The 19,239-nt window shown below is 41.9% G+C and overlaps 1 protein-coding gene across 1 annotated transcript; it reads left to right on the forward strand.

The window, feature by feature from the left end:
* Nucleotides 1-770: 770 nt before the first annotated feature.
* Nucleotides 771-18,885, forward strand: DHTKD1 (dehydrogenase E1 and transketolase domain containing 1). Its single transcript, XM_035325180.1, has 17 exons — nucleotides 771-1,004; nucleotides 2,637-2,792; nucleotides 3,542-3,753; nucleotides 5,585-5,779; nucleotides 6,103-6,372; nucleotides 7,271-7,442; nucleotides 8,963-9,161; nucleotides 10,043-10,355; nucleotides 11,333-11,417; nucleotides 12,067-12,206; nucleotides 12,643-12,793; nucleotides 13,612-13,718; nucleotides 14,758-14,922; nucleotides 15,292-15,374; nucleotides 16,390-16,559; nucleotides 17,074-17,159; nucleotides 17,672-18,885. The coding sequence occupies exons 1-17, from the start codon at nucleotides 839-841 to the stop codon at nucleotides 17,771-17,773; spliced, it is 2,772 nt and encodes a 923-aa protein (XP_035181071.1). The 5' UTR covers nucleotides 771-838; the 3' UTR covers nucleotides 17,774-18,885.
* The last annotated feature ends 354 nt before the right edge of the window (nucleotides 18,886-19,239 follow it).

Raw genomic sequence — 19,239 nt, forward strand, 5'->3', positions numbered from 1 at the left:
TACAATTTATTAAATGAATAGAGGCCAGCAAACAGCGCTGGGTGTGCCGGGAGTCTCTGCTCCACCAAGACGCACACGTGTTCCATCAGGCAGCTGTTTTTTATGTTCCTAGGCTAGTACCTATTCATCACTACTTCTAGAAAAGGCAGGGTTATTATAATTAGTTCCCGGAGTCCGAACCCTCCCATGGACACATGCCTATCGGTCTCCGGTGGTCCCTCTGGGAGGTTGCTTGTGCTGAAGGCCCGTAGTCTTCCTTCTAGGCTTTGTCCTTCGGTCATTCTTCAGCTTCCCCTTTCCCCTTATTTGGTGATCTCTTGGCCAAATATCAGAGACTTGTGCAGCGTCCCATGCAAAAGTCAATGGTTTTTGAAAACTCCTTTGTTCTCTTATCCCCTAGACCCGAGTCTCAAGGTTTACCCTTCAAACCCTCTATTGACACGAATTGCTGGACCATTCCTTTGCAAGATACAAGAACTACATACATGAACCACTGTTTTTCTTAGACTTGTGGTTATACAAGGGCATGTAAGACAGTAGGTCACATTTCATCCTGCGGCCCTAGCATTGTTCCATATTGACACGAATCAGATGAACACATTTGACATGACCACAGCGTGCCTGCCCCCCGACCCACAGGACGGAAAACGGACGGCAAACCGCCCCCCTCCGCCGGCTGCAGATCACCAGTCCCGGCTCCCTGCCTCTCCCCCAGCCCCGGGGCTCCCTCAGGCCTCCAGGCGGGCGGCTCCGGGCTCCTCCCCGCCGAGCCCGGGGGCGGTGGCGGCGGCGAGGCGGGCGGTTGGCTGCGGGCAGCCCGGTGTCGGCAGCGGAGGCCATGGCGGCTGCGGGCCGCGCGGGCAGCGCTGTGTGGGGCTGGCCGTGGCGGGCCGGGCTGCGGCGCTGGTACCGCACGGAGCGCGGCGTGTACGGCTACAGGCCTCGGAAGGCGGCCGGGGAGATCTCGGCGGAGCCGCGGCGTGCCGGGGAAAGCGGCGGAGCAGGTCCGGGGGGGAGCCCGCAGCCCTCCTGCGGCACCGGGCGGAGCTCGGGCAGGGGGCTCGGGGTGCGGGGGGACCGCGGCTGCGGGGCCGGGGCGAGAGAGACAAACCCCAACGCCCCGGCGGGCTTGGATTGTTTTGTTTTGTGTTGTTTCATTATTTTTTATTTAATTTCTTTAATTACTTTTTATTTAATTTTATGAATTTTTATTTCATTTTATTGATTTTATTTTATTTCATGTTATTAATTCAGTTTACTTCACTATTATTTTTTATGCCATTTTGTTTCATTTTATAATTTTAAGTTTTATCTCATTTCACCTCACTTTATTTCATTTTTATCACGTTTGATCTCATTTTACCTCATTTTATTTCATTTTTACTTCATTCTTTATTGTATTTCACTTTTTAATTTTTTCATTTTTTACTTAATTTCATTTCATCATTTTTCATTTAATTTGATTATTTTTATTTTATTTTATTATTTTATCTTATTTTATTTCATTTTGTTATTTTTTATTTCATTTCATTCTTCTCGGCCTTGCCGAGCCGACACATCTCCCTGACAGCTTCAGGGGGCTCCGGGCTGTTTTTTCTTGTCCCGAGGCAGCGGTTCTGTTACCTGCCCTGCCGACAGCTGTCTGCAAAACAGCTCGAGTCCTTATCACAAAGTTGTTTCCTTTGGTTCCCCGTGAAGCGTGCTGATACCTCGCCAAACTCCATGGGCAGAAATAATTGTGTTTGGGCTGCACAGACTGCTGAAATCGCTTTAGTCAAGTAAATGTGCTCCTGGAGAGCTTTTCCTGCTTGTAAAGGTACCAGTGCCATGTGCCTTAAGTCTTCTATATTAATTTATTATTGGGCTTAACGTAACTAACTACAGGTAATTCTCTTCTATAGCAGTGACTGTGATGCTTTTAGCTGACTTTTATAGCACAGAAAAATAATTTTGAGCAGAAAACTGCTGTAGGAGCATTGTCCCTGCATTGACTTCTACGGAGACTGATGTGAATTAAGCCTCCTCATGAAGGAAGGAAAGCATTAATACATTTTTGTGCCATGTTTTAAAATGGCTTCTAAATGTCTTTCTTGCCATAAGTGTTGAGGGAGCAACCTGTCTGAATGTGCTGACTACAGGAGCAGAGTGGCTGAACCAGTGCCAGCAGCTGAAATACAGAGAGCAAAGAACTTTGTGAAATATTTTTGCTCTGAAATTGCAAGACCCTATCTTCCTGTCATCCCAGCAAGGAACAGGGTAGCATAAGTGTTATGATCGAGTCCGCTCAGGAAATAAGACTGCCCACTGGTTCCTTACTGTTCTCAAGTTGGATGTATCCATTGCCATAAAGAGACTTGAAGCAAAATGAAGTAGCTTTGTGTGTGTGTACAGGAGCCTGACTGTGAGGGCAGCCATGAGGGAAATGTAAACTTGCTTGAAAATCTGATAAATATGCAGACCTAGCAGTTTGATGATAGGAGCTCTTTTGGGGAGATATGATTAAAAACCTGCTTAGAAAAAATCTTTCCAGCTCAAACCTTGATGGTTATCAATGGACAGAGTGCTCCTGTGCTGGTACTGTAAATGGCTTAAATGTGACTGTGTGCTATACCATTCTGCTTTCTTTCTGTGTTTAGTCGACCATGCTCTTGCTCGGTTAATAACTGCATACTCCGAACATGGCCACAAAGCAGCCAAAATAAACCCACTGTGTGCTGGCCAAGCTGTTATGAACATGGTACCTGAAATCCGAGAGTTGACAGAAGTTCTTCACGGGCCTCTCATTACTACAGGTAAGTCTGCAGCCTTATCACAGCAAGTTTTTCTCCTGGTTGGTTTATTGAGAGGCTGCATACTCTGCAGATGAGCCAAATACTGAATGGCAGTTGAATCAATAATGTATTGTTGGACAAAAGGCTATTAACTTCAACCTACTTACATGTTTGCACAAATCATTATGTAATGAACCTCCTAGCATCTTCAGTAACCATGAAAATTTTTAATTGTACTTAAAACTACTGAGGTTGTACATTAATTTCTGTAACATTCTATAATTTAGCGTATTTTTGAAACTATAGTGAAGCTGTCGTGGCACTTGGATAGAAGTCAAGATTTGTCTTTTCTCAGATCTTTGACTCTTACTGTGGCCTTGACAAAATGAGGGTTTCTCTCCATGCCATATTTTCACCGTCTACAAAATAGGCACTTATTACTTCTGATGCACATAGGATTGGAACTTACCTCTCTGAGCAACGAAACAATGAATGCTATACCAGTCACAAAAACTTGGTGTCATCCACATTAAACTCATTCAGAAGGACATTTTGAGCACCTTGCAAATAAGCGTGAGACCCTCCTGTTAATAACACTCAAGTGTGGTTATAAATTTTTTTTTCTTGAATTTTAATTTAAATGAAGGAAAGGAAATCAGGACGTGAATTTGTACTCTCAAGATCTTAATGTAATTGAAAGATGTCAGCTTAGTTCTTAGTGTTTCCTCCCATCTCCCCACAAGTGACTAATAACATTTATTTCTGACCAGGGCTTCTAAACATGGGAAAAGAAGAGGCGTCCCTGGAGGATGTATTGGCTTACCTTGACCATATATACTGCGGGCATATTTCCATAGAAACAAGCCAGCTTCCAACCTCGGAGGAGAGAAAATGGTTTGCTAAAAGGTTTGAAGAGCTAAAACAAGAAGCGTTTACAACTGAAGAGAAAAAGCACTTGTGCAAACTGATGTTGGAGTCCCAGGTACCTTGTTAACTATTACTTGATTCTAACAGAGTTGCAGAGTCTGTTTTGGATCCCCTGCTGCTCTGGACATTATCTGCTCAGGAAAAGAAGAATCACTACCCTAAGAGGTTTGACAGTATCCCAGAGGAAGAAGAACAAGATTTTGCCCAAACAAGTGCAATACCCAAATGCAGGAATCTTTATGGGGGGTTGTTGCTGAATGTACTTAGCAGCCATTATTGAAACATAGAGCAATGCCTTTTGCTTTGCATTGATTTATTGGGAAATTATTTGGAGGAAAACATTTCCAGCCAGATCCAAACTCCAAAAACTCTTAGAACTAATTAGAATATACCTTACATGAATGTATCTCACAAACAATATATGTTCTTTGACATCTGGAGGCACAAGTAATGACCCTACAAGCCTGTGAGGAATCAGTCCTAAAAAGTGAGATTCTCTTCAGCTAGTGGTCTGACAGCGTATATTGCATAATACTGGTGGAAACACAAGGTTGGGCACAGCTCTATGAAGTTCTGTGCTCTGCGTTTTCCTTTCACACTCAGCCACATTCCGATCAGTTTTGGTAGCTTTAAAGCACAATGTTTGTCAGAAGTTTGGTAGAACAAAACAGGGTTGGACTGGGGGTTTAGCCCCAAAGGTCCTGCTAAGTTTGCTGCTTTTCAGCAGAGGAACATGCAACCAATGCATTCCGTAGCAAAGGTTTATGTACTTGCAAAGTGTGCAGAGACAAATATTTCTGTACTGTGCAAAAGTTCAGTTTTCCCCTTCTCTCCCTGTGTTATCTAGAGGGATGGAAAGGTAGAAGAGCAGGATCTGTGAAGGTGTCCCTGTTTCCAGTTTTCCAAGTGGAAGGAGTGTTAAATGTAATACATATCAATGACGAAACAGAAGCATATAGCATGTTTCATATTTTTCTTGCCTCTTTGGCTATTAAAAGAATTTGTTAATGATGCAGGAGGGTGAAAAGTGACATCAGGACCTTGAGAAATCCCTTATCACCTTCAGTGTGACCAGAACTGTACTTGGAGTGTAGAATTTAATTTATGGGGAAAAATGTTTCTCTGTAGAATTTAATTGGGGAAAAATGTTTCTCTGTGTGATTACTTTTGTATATGTTCTTCTTTAGAATTAAATGTTGCTTAACTAGAAGGTGTTCAGGAGTTGGCTTGGATCTTTGGCTGTGACTCAGTCTTCCCTTCTCAGTTACAGTCTTTGCTTATTTTCAGTCTTCAGTTGCAAAACAGTGCAGACACTTCCATTGCTTCCAAAACTTTGTCACTTAAGAGAGCTGTCTAGGAATAGTGAAGTGGGAGGACTGAAAGGAAAATACAGTAAATATAGATTCCTTTGTTTTCCTTCTTTCAATAATTCTTTTACCTATGTACTAAAGGTTGTGTCTAACATAATCAAAGTGAAACACTGCTTCTCTAGCACTTGACATCTCAGGGTACTTAAAGCTTATGCTGTAAAATTACTTATTTTACCATTGTTTTACCATAAAATTACTTATATTACCATTCCTTCATTTTCACCTAAACCAGGTAAACTATTAAGAAATTGGTAAATTGCTCTCATGTAGTTCTGTATCCACCTCCTTCTGCGTTAGAGCCATTTTGGCCCTCAATCCAACATTTGTTCTACCTAAAAGGAGAAAAGCACATGTACACATCATGGCTTCTGGTCTTAGACTGGGGTGGTGGAGAATGAGCTGGGACTTTCAGGCGGTATGCTTAGGTTTGTCCAGCTACAAAAATAAATGATATTTCAATCTTAGAAGAATACTGCTTAGAATAGCCTAATACTGAAATTCTTCCGTTTTTAACAGGAGTTTGATCGCTTCTTAGCCACAAAGTTTGCCACAGTGAAGCGATACGGTGGTGAAGGAGCAGAGAGTATGATGGGTTTCTTCCACGAGCTGTTCAAGATGTGTGCGTACAGCGGCGTGACAGACATTATCCTTGGAATGCCCCATCGTGGGAGACTTAACCTGCTCACGGGCTTACTTCAGCTTCCCCCCGAGGTAAGAGATTTATTGGATGTTGCTATGTGCCTAGTTTGTTTGCAATGAATAAATATCCCAAAAGTTTGTATTGTTGTGAATGCTGGAGCAATCGAAGTTACCATGTGAGAGTATTCTGCTCCTGTCAGTACCTCTGCCAGATCTCCCTGAAAGACTGGCAAAAGAACTGTATTAAAGTTCTTTTTTTTTTTTTTTTTTTGTCACTGGTATCTTAGGCAAACGTGCTGTTTCAGGAGTAGGAAAGCATAGGATTCTGGAAACGTTTTTCTTTTATTGTGTCCGTGGATTGGAAAGGCGATTTAACCAAGTTTGTTTCCATGCAGCTCATGTTCCGTAAGATGCGTGGTTTGAGTGAGTTTCCAGAGAATTCACCAGCCATTGGGGATGTGCTCTCCCACCTGACATCTTCTGTGGATCTTGACTTTGGTTCGCACAGGCCTGTGCATGTCACCTTGCTCCCTAACCCCTCACATTTAGAAGCAATCAATCCGGTGGCCGTGGGCAAGACACGAGGAAGGCAGCAGTCTCTGCTTGATGGAGATTACTCCCTGGAGAGCTCTGCACAGCCAGGAGACAGAGTTATTTGCCTGCAGGTATTTTGCACACAACTTGTAAGTGACCTTTGTAAGGCTTCCTAGACTAGCATGTGAACAGAAATGGTGTGTATAAAAATATCAAACAAAACTGAATTAGTGTAGAATATGAAGAACTGGGATCTTCTTTACGAAGAAAGTGGAGGAAAAGGAAGATTTTAGGTGACGTACATGACAATATTGGCCTTCAAACAGTTCCACTTCCTAGATTTCCAAAGTACTGTTTCAAATACCTTCTTTCATTTTAATACCCTGCATTGAGAGCCATGTGTGTCTTTCCTCACAGACCACTTTTGCATTTAAACTACCACTGCTAGCCTTCTTTTAACTTAAATGGGCTTGGAAAAGAGCTATTAACAAAAAATGTATCAAAAATATACAGGAAGATTTAGAATTTTGTTGTTTTATTGTGGTGCTGTTGAAGTAAGTTGTTTTGTGCCTACTGGAATTGGTTCTAACTCTCTTTTTTTCCAGTGTCTTTTCCACTTCTTTTCCTAAGGTGTCTGTTCTTGTCTCTATTAGTTAAGGCAGGAGTAGGTATAAGTCATGGCTCACCACTATTTGGCAAAGAGAGTAGCAAATCCTATGGTGCCTGGCTTAGTTTTGTTCAGTGGTCAGTGACTTGCTGCTTACTGCTGGAGCTTTGCTGGAGCTGTAATACTTGCAGTCACCTAGACACTGGGGGGGGCAAGTTAAGAAACTGGGGATCTGTTCCAAGTAGGCAGTCATGTACCAGTCATGAAAACAGCCTGAAAGGGGTTAAGAACTGGACCCAACTAAGACTGTCTGTTCTACCTACTCGGTTTGATAGGTCTTGTGTAATGAGCTACTGTTTGTTGATTTTTCTATTCCTCCGGTGTTCTCTAATGAGACTTCTCCATCTTCTTCCCTAACGTAGGTTCATGGTGATGCAGCTTTCTCTGGGCAAGGGATTGTTCCTGAAACGCTGACCCTCTCTAATCTACCGCATTTCAGAGTTGGTGGGAGCATCCATCTGATCGTTAATAACCAGCTGGGCTATACCACTCCTCCAGAGCGAGGAAGATCGTCACTCTACTGTAGTGATATTGGTATGTATAGGTTGAATCAGAAAGAAAATTGCGTCTTGTGTGAGGAAGGCTTTTTAACACCAGTGTGTTCCCATTACATGGTATTGCAATGGGCTTTTCATAGCAAGTGGTGTCAACCCCAGGGAATTATACTAATCTATGTCTCTTTTGATAATAGAGTATAAATTCAAATTATTATTGATTATTGCCTCTTCCTAGCAAAAAAATTAAAGTGCTAAAAATCTACTCTCGGGCAAAGGCTAATTATCAAGGGAAGATCCTGTGAGGCCTTTACAGGATGTTATAAAATATTTACAAAATTTAGGTGAAGTCTTAATTTCATTTCTGCCATGTCATTGACAGCTTTTAAAAATGTATTGTGGTGGAATGTGTAATAGATATATTTTCAATATATCTTTTTAAATATAATGAAAACCATTCCTTTTTATTATTTTTTTTTTTCTGAGCAAGACTTATACTAGTCAGCTATTCCTTCTTTTTCCAGGTTTGTTTGTTGTCAGGTGAACTTGCTGAGCTTTTAATTGAAAGATGAGGCTCACTCCACTTCTAAGCTTAATCTTCGAAAGCCTTTTGCTTTGGACTGATCTTTCTTAGTGATAAACACATATTGCAGTCAGCAAAACCACAGACATAGTAGTTATTTCCTTTGTGTAAGTCTCTTAGAATTGAAAATATCGTAGTGTATATATATAAGGTTCAACATCACCTGTTTTTCTTCTGGCTTCATCAAACTGAACAGGTAGAGTCATGAAATCTGTTAAGGTATATAGGATATGTTATTAGGAGTTTTTCTGTGGGCTGATTTTTTTGTTTTGTTTTGTTTTTTTTTCTCTATCCTTAGTTTTTTTCTTTCTTCTTACGTGGTTATTGAAGGGTGTGTTACCCATATGAGGTTCAGGAGGAAATACTGATATCAGTCAGAAGTGGCGGAGTGACTGAAGCATCTTAATTTACTTGAATTTGGTCAGAGAAAATACAAGAGGAGCATTGCTGAGAATATTTGCATCCAAAATGTCATACAGGAAAGGGTGTTAAGATGTGTGAATTCTGCAGTGTTCCCTTTTAATGAGAGTTTTCTTTGTGCCTGGGGTAGCAATGGTTTGAATGACCAGTAACAAGCAAAAAGATTTTGTGTCACCTGTATGGGTTCATAGTAGTAGTTCATAGCTTAGGATAACAAGGAAACAAAACTGTTTTTGTTTGAAAGATGCAGTCAAATACTTCTTTCCCATTTCTTGAATACTTCCATTCAGATTAAGAAGAATTAAGAACTTTGTGTAGAAAATCTAATGGGAATTTAGTGCTGGTAAAGAAGTTGTGTTCCAACTGTGACAAATAAAACAGGTTGAGCCAATTGCACTTTCTTTCAGGGGAGACTCCTTATCCTAGCTGTCATCACAAAAAGCATCTTTTGTAGGTTTCTTTTGTTAAGTACACTACATACGCATTATGTCTGTTTCCATGTTCTTTGGAAGGGGTTGGGTGTGACTGCTGTTATTATGCTCTGAATCCCTGGGCAGGTAAAATCGTTGGATGTGCAGTTATCCACGTAAACGGGGATGATCCTGAAGAAGTTGTCCGTGCCACACGGCTGGCAGTCGAGTACCAGCGCCAGTTCCGTAGGGATGTGATAGTGGACTTGCTGTGCTACAGACAGTGGGGCCACAATGAACTTGATGAGCCGTTCTTCACCAACCCCAGCATGTACAAAATCATCAGGTAAGTGTATCACCGCCTGATGGGGGAACCCAATATGTGCTTTCTTCTACATCAGCTCAGTGTTGTTCACTACTGCGATAGTCTTTGTATAATGAAGATCCTTTGCCATACTGACAAGTCTTAATATAAGTGTAGCTGCACTGTTGGCAGCCCCTGACTAAGTCCCATGTCTGATAATGGCACATGAATAAAGATAACCACTGGTGTTGGCTCTTAAATATGAAGCTTGGTGCCTCTTGGAGAACAATCTTGCATATAGCCCTTGAATTTCAGATTCATTATTGCTGGTAATCGGAAGGCAAAGTTGCCTACCGTGTGCCAGAGGGAAAGGTAGATTGTGTGGGAGAATGTGGAGGAAGCCTACACAATGTGTGTTGTGTCCTTACCTGGTCCTGCTGGTTCCGATGGAGCCTCATCTTTACAAGCATTTAAATATAGTCAGATTCCATTTTGGTCCCCAAATAAAAATACTGGCCAATGAATTCTGGTATTTTATGTGGAGCATTTATGGAATCAGGTGCCTTGGTTCTCAGCTAATTGTGAAATTCCACTGTCAGTTTGCTTAAAGAACAATATAATAGACTGGCACAGAGCCAGTCTGAATGAGAGATTTTTTTTATTATTATTATTTTTACCTGCAGCTGCCAACTGTAGACACTTTAATAAAGAAAGAACTGTAAAGTATTAAAGAAAGGACTGTAAAGTAAATCCAAGAGAATTGTTATCTTTCTGGAAATGCCAGGAAAGAAAACGTGACCCAAATGAGTATAATACACTAGGTGATAATTTATTTTCATTTTCCTTGGTACCTGACAGCAGTAAGGTGGTATTTCCCTGTTCTGCAGTGACACTTTTCAGGGCTTTGATTCCCTCACTCACAGATCCCGGAAGAGTATCCCAGACACGTATGCAGAACACCTAGTAGCTGCTGGGCTCATGACTGAGGTTGAAGTGTCTGAGATAAAGGCGACCTACTATTCTAAACTGAGCGATCATCTTGCCAACATGACTTTGTACAGTCCACCTCCTACCAACCTGCAGGCTCACTGGAAAGGTTTGGTTGAGCCTTCTGCTAAAATCACCACCTGGGACACAGGTATGCCTATACCACTTCTGCAATTCGTTGGAATCAAGTCTGTAGAGGTGCCGGAAGAACTCCAGATGCACAGCCATCTCCTGAAGACTTACGCACAGGTCAGTAGAGTGTACGGATGTTTCTAGTCCTGTTTCTTAAAGGTATGACCTGTTACAGGGAAAAACTCTAAACTGGCAAGGCTGCCAGTTAAAGAAAGCACAATCTTCTCTAGGAAAAACAGCTTGTTCTCTTTTTTCAAGGCTAGGTTTTCTCCTAGGTTTGAAGAAAAATATGTTCTCCCTCATATCTGAACATATATTTAATTCTGTTATTTTAACAATGTTTTGATACAGTGATGAAAAAACATAGAAAATACAGTTTGTTGTTCTTACAATGACTATCATTTCAACTTCATGATTATGAGTGCTTTGAAAGACAATGAATCAGGAAACTGGTAACAGTGTACGCAGTGTGTAAATAATGTGTGTGTACACATATGTTTATATATAAATAAACACATGTGGCCAAGTTTGAAAGTCACTGTGTTTGGTGAGTCATAAGATTTCGTGCAATAACTGGATTGGTTTGGGTTTGTGAATGTTTCACTTTGATGAATGATGACCGTGGGCTGGTGTCTGGTTGACAGATGTAGAGAAGCCACGAGCTGAATATTTCAGAAGGCTGATGTTCTTGCCTTCCCAGTCCCAGTGGGAAGTCTGGGTGTTATCATTCATCTGCAGTTCTGCAGATAGAGAATTCTGGAGACTGAAATGCTTACACCTGGTATCTTTCAGCGCTATACCAAAAGTCTGTCAAGAGCGCTCTCTCTGCTGTGCTAAGACCTTTAATATTTCAAGACTAAGATCTAATCTCTTAATCCAAAATTTGTTGGCTGGTTACTGAACACATGGGTTATACGCGGTTTTGTGGTCTGCAGGGCAGCCTTCTTCAGGATGTGCGTGTATTCAAAATCAAACCAACCAAAATTGGCTGCTGGAAAAATAGTATTTCTCTCTGCAGCTTTTTTTTTTCCTAACAATGCATAAAGATGGAAAAAATCAAAATAGTAACCTTTCCTTCTTGTTTACTTTTTCAGTCAAGAGTTCAAAAAATAGAGGAAGGAAAAAAGCTGGACTGGGCAACAGCTGAAACTTTAGCATTTGGTTCCTTGCTGTGCCAAGGTAAGAGATAACTAGACAGCAAACAATGAAATATTTTTTGCTTTGATGTCTGTAAAGTATAATGTGAGACTTTTTAGGTGTTTCTGAGTCCAAAGATTGATATGCTGCATAAAGCTGACAATTTGCATTTTCATGTTAGCGAGAGGACCTAAGTGTGAGTCCTGTATGTCACTAATATTTGTAGATTGGCTACTAAATTTCAGAGAACTGTTGCTCTCTCCCATCCCCTTGAAAAGCTGGTGCTCAGTGCTGCGCACATGAGCAATGCATGCGGCATCAGCTGGGCCTCCCACACGCTTACCTTTTATAGTGTTTCCTGCTGTGATTAATTTCCTTCTTCTCTACCCTGAATTCATATTTCAGTTTACATGGGGTACAGGATGCACATATTTTGCAGTTTGCTTCAGCCAACTGTTTAGTTACAAATGCTTAACCCAAAATAATTTTTGGCTGCGAAGAGGAGAAATGAGATGTGAGCATCTCTGTGAGATGGAGCTGTTGCTGGTTAAGATTTGATATTGCTGATGAGGGGAAATCCAGGAACAGGCTTAACAAGACAAGTGGTATTTGAGAAGTGGGAAGTTACTGTCCTGCATGTCTTCTTATTGTACGATACATTAATCCAGTGTTTTGCTTATTGCTTGGCAAGGGTTTAACGTCAGACTAAGTGGACAAGACGTCGGCAGAGGAACCTTTAGCCAGCGACACGCGATGTTAGTTTGCCAAGAAACAGATGATACCTACATTCCTCTGAATCATATGTCCCCAGACCAGAAGGGTTTCCTAGAGGTAGGTTTGGTGGTCCACAAGACAATCTTCTTCAAGTCGTGCTGTAAGAGTGCATATTTTAAAACCGCTGAGGTGTTTGTATGTAGCCTGTATGTTCTGGCAAAGCCCAGACACGGAGGCATAAAACCCACCTGATTGTGGGTTAAGGAGAGTCTACCTAAAGGCAGATTGCTGAATTGTTTGTAGCAAGCTGATATTTGTAGTGCATGGTTAGTTACCCTCTTTAACAAGGAGTTCTGCCTTTCCTTGAGAGATCACCTATTATTTTTCTTCCCTCAGTGCCTTCCTTCAAAAGCAAAAGAGAGGTGACCGTGAATTGCATTTAGGAGTGCATGTCCTCAGTGTGCCTAGCACTGATGTGCCTGGTCCCAAAAGTTCTAAACCCTGCGTTGTCATCTCTCTCACCTGCCCCTCCCAACAATTTCCTTTCTGTTAGGTGAGTAACAGTCCCTTGTCTGAAGAAGCTGTGCTTGGTTTTGAATATGGAATGAGTATTGAGAGCCCTAAGTTACTGCCAATCTGGGAAGCTCAATTTGGAGACTTCTTTAATGGAGCCCAGATAATATTTGACACTTTCATCTCTGGAGGTGAGTGTACAAGGAGCTAATTAATATATTTACAATAAATAATTTGTAGTCAGTACAGTTTTAGATTAGAAAATTCTTTAGCTTTAAAGGAAAAAGGCAATGTTTTGAGGAAAAAAAAATCTGTTTTCTCAAGAAGTCTTGTGAGCTTGCCTATTTGATCCCAAGTTCTGTGCAGATTTTCTCTAAAGACGGTCTGTCTAAAATGACAGAGACCTCATCCTTGACAGAAAACAGTTATTCTGAAAGCACAGTTGATTATGTTAATGGTCTTTCTTCTCTGCTCCCTCTATTTATTTTAGTGTGTATATATATTTAATAGCTTCTTATGATGTACCCTTCCTTTGTGAGGCATCTATAAAGTTCCTGAAGCAATCTAAAAGGAAAGCAGTGATACAGAAAACAGTGATACAGATACAGAAAACATGCAATGAATTATGGTTGGGAGCTTTCTTATTGAGGAGAGATACCGTTGTGGATGCCTGTTAATAAGGAGGACCATGTCATTATGACGATTTTTTCATAAGGTGCTGATGTTCCTGAGTAAGTTTGAAAACTTTCAGTGCTTGACATGGAGCCCGAAGAGCCCTGAAAGCCCCAAGTTATACAACAGTTTCAGAAACTTCAGATCATCTGATGTGTGCTGTTTCACAGTTGTGAATCTCACAGCTAAATACAACAGCAGGTTTCAGGGCAGTACTTAATGATGTGGAAATCAGCTATACTCCATCTTCCTAAGTAGTTCGTGCAAAGTAATGTCTGTTTGGGGGCTCTGTGTTCTGTTGAAATCGTTTTTCTTTCTTTCTCATCGTGTGTTTTAGGTGAGGCCAAATGGCTCCTGCAGAGTGGGATAGTAATTCTTCTTCCCCACGGCTACGACGGTGCAGGCCCCGAGCACTCGTCCTGCCGGATGGAACGTTTCCTGCAGGTACCCCACCCCACCTCCCTTCTCACATTCACATATTCCCTATCACAGCACTGGCAAGCAGTGCTCTGGGAGTTCTGGTGCATCAGGAATGTGGTATTTTGCAACTGCTAGTGACTTAAGATCTCACTATAGGAGTGGGTTGGGCTGAAAGTGGAGGAAGAAAGGGGACAGAGGTGCAGGTCTACAAGTGGTGAGGAAGCAGCATTGATTTAAATGCTGCCACGGCAGCTCTGGTGCAAGAGTCTGGTTGAACTTTGTGGTAAGCGCTTGTTCCTGTTAGATCACTGTCACCTGCCCAAGTGTGTGTGTGGTATCGTGACATTTTGTAATGAGATTTGCACAGTGTTTGCAAAAGCCCTGTGCCCTCTGCAAACATCCCTGGTGGGGTGTGCTTCAGTACTGCCTGCTGTCTCTTTTCTGATTGCCAGTCTTCAGCAATGTCCTGTACCACAGAATGAGTCCAGTAGCGAGACAGAATTGCTGTATTGCAAGTAGCAGACCTTTAATGGGCACTTGTTAGAGAAAGTGTTTTGGGGTTGGCATTGTAAATGGGCAGCCACCCTCCTGTGCAAGCCACTCACGATGTTCCCACTGTGCACAGACCGTACAAGCAGAACACTGGGTGCTATTAAATAGCAGTAAGAAAATTTGTGGCATAATTTTCAAAAAAAAATCTGTTGTTGTGCCATTGTGACTGTAGTAAATAAATGAAAGCTTTTTTGACTGAGTAATTGCTTAGGGAGGTGCTTGGAGCATCTTTAGTGGTTCTGCCATTCTGTTGAAGTTGTCATGACTGTCCACCGTTAGAAGAATTGGAATGCCGTGGTTATGATGCAATTGAAGGAGGCATTCAGATAGAGTCTTACCAGGTAAATGCTAAAGCCATTTCTCTGAAGTTGTTTTTCCCTTGCTATCAGCGTTTGAATTGGGGTATTTTTTTCTCCTTCTGTTATACCAGTAAGCATGTCTTATGACCTAAACTCCTGCATATTTGGCTCACTAATTATTTCTTGACAAGGCATTGCTGTGTTCCCCATAGATGTGTGACAGCTCAGAAGAAGGAGTTGATGGGGACCAGGTGAACATGTCGATTGTGCATCCCACCACCCCAGCACAGTATTTCCATTTACTTCGGCGGCAAATGGTCCGAAACTTCAGGAAACCTCTCATTGTTGCCTCTCCAAAAGTGCTACTCAGGCTCCCTGTAAGCTGGAAAACCTCCTTTTTCTTTTTTCCTTCTCTTCTGTGTTCTCTTCCCCTTTCTGTTTTCTATTCCTCTGTGTTCTTCTCTCTCAGTTTTGGGGTGAAATCAATGGGGTTTTGACTGTCTGTGGCAGAATAAGTTGAGGATTAAAGCTGGGTGGAGGTGAGCCTGAAGTAAGAGTGATTCTGGGTCCAGTGGTGTTCTTCAGAGTCTTATCATTCTGTCTTTCATCTGTGGGAGTGGGAATGTGAAGAGAGAGGGAATGTATCTTTTGTGCTTACCAAAACCCTGTCTCAGAATCCTCCCCCCATCTCTGGCTAGAGAGAAAAGGCACCAAGATTTGGTAACTTCTGACTCTCCCCCATTTAGGCTGCTGTGTCAAGTTTTGAAGAAATGGCTCCAAGGACAACGTTCAAACCTGTCATTGGTGACTCCTCAGTAGATCCTAAAAGGTAGCTCTACTTTCTTACAAGAGAAGCTCAGAAAGGAAGTCCTGTCCCTTTCTTCTACCTAACAGCTCAAGTCTGAGGTGATGTGAAAGATGTGACGTGGGGTGGGGGGGCGCCCCAACTACCTGCATGGTGAGTGACTTAGGGTTTTACTTGTTTCCCTCCTTTTCCTCTGCTTGCTTGTTGGCAGTTATCATACTTGTCATCATAATAATAAAGTGTTGAGGCTTTCAGCCCTTGCCTCCAAGGAGAGGCTGTGATCAGAGTTACTAATCTGATGGATGCTATTGTGAACCATGGCTGTTAGCGAACAGCCACCGGGAGCAGCTGTTCCATGAAGAGATGAAGAATTTTTGTTCTGCTGTCGGGACACTTGAGCTGATGAAATGAAGTTAGGGCAAAAACAAATCATTGTGTGTGCATTATCTTCCTCCCTTCAGATATGACTTTGGAAAACCCTGTTCACAAAGGGCAATTTATATTTTTCCCTCCTAATGTTCTTATCTGTTCCCTGTCCTAGTAGTATAATCACAAGCCTGGAAGTGTCTTAGCATCTTTGTTTTTTAAGTGGGCCGGTGAGGCACAAATGGTGAGGTTTCTCTCCTTGCCTTTGTCCATTAAGCTCAGACAACTAAGACAACAAAACAGTTCCTATTAGGCATGGGAGAGAATTGTCCTCTGGAGGTATTTCTCTCCCTCTCTGGTTTATTCTCTACACAGAGAGCGCAGATGACTAACTTCAACAAAGAGTTTAATTTTAGATAGTTAAAAGGCTGAGTTAAAGCTGAAGAAACAGGACATTTGGGCCCTGGCCTGCTGTGCTCACAGGTTAGTTTGTCAGCTGTTGGATGGGAGTGGGATGGAAGGGAAGACAAAGAAAAGATGGTTTGGGGTAGCAGTTTAGCTTCGTAAAATTGTCTTTAAAGTTTGGCTGGTTGCTTTTATTAAAGGTGTGAAACTGTTCTGCATAGAGCTTCTGTGAAATACTAAACTTGGAAACACTGCTATTTTTTTTTAGTGTCACCCAAGTGGTGCTCTGTTCCGGTAAACATTACTATGCTTTGGTGAAGCAAAGAGAGACACTGGGAGAGAAACAGCACAACGTAGCTATTTTGAGGCTTGAAGAACTGTGTCCTTTCCCCTTGGAAGCTCTACAGCAAGAGTTGAACAAATACAGCCATGCCAAAGGTAAGCAAACCTTTTACCTTTTTCTTTCTGGACTCTTTGAAATTCTAAACTGACAACTGTTGATTGCCTTTTAGGATGAAGAGCTGTAGTGGTGTTTTCCTCTTGGTCTTCCCCCCATATATCTGGTGTTTCTGGAGTGGGATAATACAGGTGTTTGCCACGTGTGCTAAAAGTTCGTCTCTGCTATTGTTAGCTTTTCTAAAGCACTACTGAAAATCAGAGTGAATCATTTGGGGCATTTTTGCATTGATCTTTTCTATCCAGTCCTTTAAGTATTTTTTGAAAATGATAGTTGAATAGAAGAGTATACCCACGGCATGCCCTAATGGTGGACATACTTTTAGTTTGACTGCAGCAAGCTATTACTTGCAATGAATTCAGTCTCACAAGACTTCATTTTAAAGACATTACCAAGGCAAAAAAGGCAGAGGTGCTATAACAGGAAAACATAGTTTTCTTGAGCTACTGAAAAGATAAATTTGTGCATTGTAATGTACCATTTTCCTTCCTTTAGTCTTCATTTGGAGTCAGGAGGAACCACAGAACATGGGTCCATGGTCCTTTGTGTCACCACGGTTTGAAAAGCAGCTGGGGGTTAAGGTAAGGTGTCCCCATGGTGCTCTGGTCTTTAAAATGAACTCTGAAGTTATCCTTGATTGCAAAATTCTGTGATGCTTACACGTAAAGCCTAATGCATAAATCCTAACCTAGTGCCTGAAGTGAATGTGTGTCCTAATTTTAGCTACTTGTGCTTTTTATAGCACCATGTACTAGGGATGAACAGGCCTGGAACTTTCTTTTACCAGGTGTTTAAGTACCAGGTGTCTAAGTAGACAGGGTGATGAAATATCCCAGGTAGGAAACAACATGCTCAAGGTGCCACAGCGAGCAGGAGGAGAATCTGAAGAGGAGAATCTGTTTGCTGTGGCAGATTGAACACTATAATGGTCGTGGAACTGTAGTCGCAGGGAGATGGAGGATAACTTCCTGCAGCACCTCCAACTGGAACTGCCCAGTATCTGACAATAGGCATCACCGTGGCATCAGAGAACCTCAAGATGTGGTGCCATGTTTGTACTTCACTAATCTTTTCCTCCTGACTCTAATTTCAGCTCAGTCTTGTGAGCAGACCTCCTTTACCAGCCCCAGCAGTCGGCATTGGAACCCTCCACCAGCAGCAGCAGGAAGACATTCTCACCAAGACGTTCATCTAAATTTTCAGCGGACAGCCTACTCGTGTAGTCAGTCATGTCTGTTGCCGTCCTCCTGTGAAAAAGAACAAAAGCCAGATCCTTAGGACTCTTAATTTTCCAAAATGGGGAAAAGAATGGAAGAAGTTCTGTATTGACGAAGCAATTTTTTCATATGGGGACATACCTAAGGATGAAAGCTGATGTCTGTTACTCTAGATAGTTTTTTGGTTCTTTTGTAGCATTTTCTACAAGAGATCTTTTTAAAAATTAAAAAAATAATAATGCAGTCCAGGGGGAAGATCAGTGAGGTGGGTATAAAATACCTTGTATCTGATCACTTATCTGCATTTGTCAGTTCCCTGGGATAGTATATGTGTGGAAACAGTTTCTCATTTCTACAGAAGTGTTAGTGCTGTTTGGATGAATAAATGCTTCCCGGTGCCTGGGAATGAGCCATTTCTATAGCAGAGTGTTGTGGATTTTCTCATTTCTTTTCTTATCGGCTTGCAATGAAATCTGTGCAATTGTTGGTACTCTTCTAATGGCTTGAAGGGGTAAGGGTTGTTAAAGGAGGATTTCTGGGGGGACCTAGCAGGATGACCTCCGAAGGCTTCAGGCACTGGTTTCTCTCATGAGGAGAAGCAGTGCTCCCACATTGAAAGGGTGGGAGGTGTGCTGCAGTGAGGCTCCTGCTGTATTTTAGAACCCCATTTTGTAGAAGCCGAACAGTTTGGCTACCCAAAGAGTTTGGCTACCAGTTTGGTACCCTAAAGGCCACCCTGAAAAGTGATGCTTCCCCCTACCCAGAAAATTCTTAGTGTCCACTGTCTATTTTTTGTTGTTTTTGAGGGCTTGCCTCTGTTCAGTTTCTTTGTCTGTGATCCCTAGCTCCTATACAAAATCTTCCTTATGCTGTAAGAAGGCTGAAGGTGTGACCAAGGGCAACAAAGAGTCCAAAACTGTGGAAAGCAAGACAGAAAAGTGAAATAAAGCAGGCTGTGAAGTGTTTGAGCGACACTTGCTGAAAACTGTAATAGTGAGTCCTGTTTTGAATACAGCAGAAGCTTGAAGGGTGAGGGGTGGCAGAATTTGGAGGTCGAAAGGGCTTCTCAAAAAAAAAAAAAAAGCTGGAGCAAAAATATCTCATGGCTTATTTTGGTTTTGTTTTTGGTTTGGGCAAACTTCCCACGTGGAGGCATGTTGTGAGGCTCCTGAGCAACAGCTTTTCTTTGCAGTGAAAAGTTGTGGTATCAAAACAGATTACAGAAGAAAACAGATTAAAGAAGAAATCAGTGACATGAATAGCAGCAAATGGCAACAGGAGGTTGGTTAACTGGGTTTTCTGAAGGAGTTCTAACAGATATTTATGTTCAAGCCACATGAAGTTCCCAAAATGCATAGAGCAGACAAAAGTTTTCTCACTTCAATGCTGTGGCATGTTTCAAAATTTTGTGAGAATATTGATTGGCTCCAAAATTGATGTATTT

Source organism: Oxyura jamaicensis, chromosome 1 (assembly GCF_011077185.1).
Source record: "Oxyura jamaicensis isolate SHBP4307 breed ruddy duck chromosome 1, BPBGC_Ojam_1.0, whole genome shotgun sequence".
Classification (NCBI taxonomy): Eukaryota; Metazoa; Chordata; class Aves; order Anseriformes; family Anatidae; genus Oxyura; species Oxyura jamaicensis.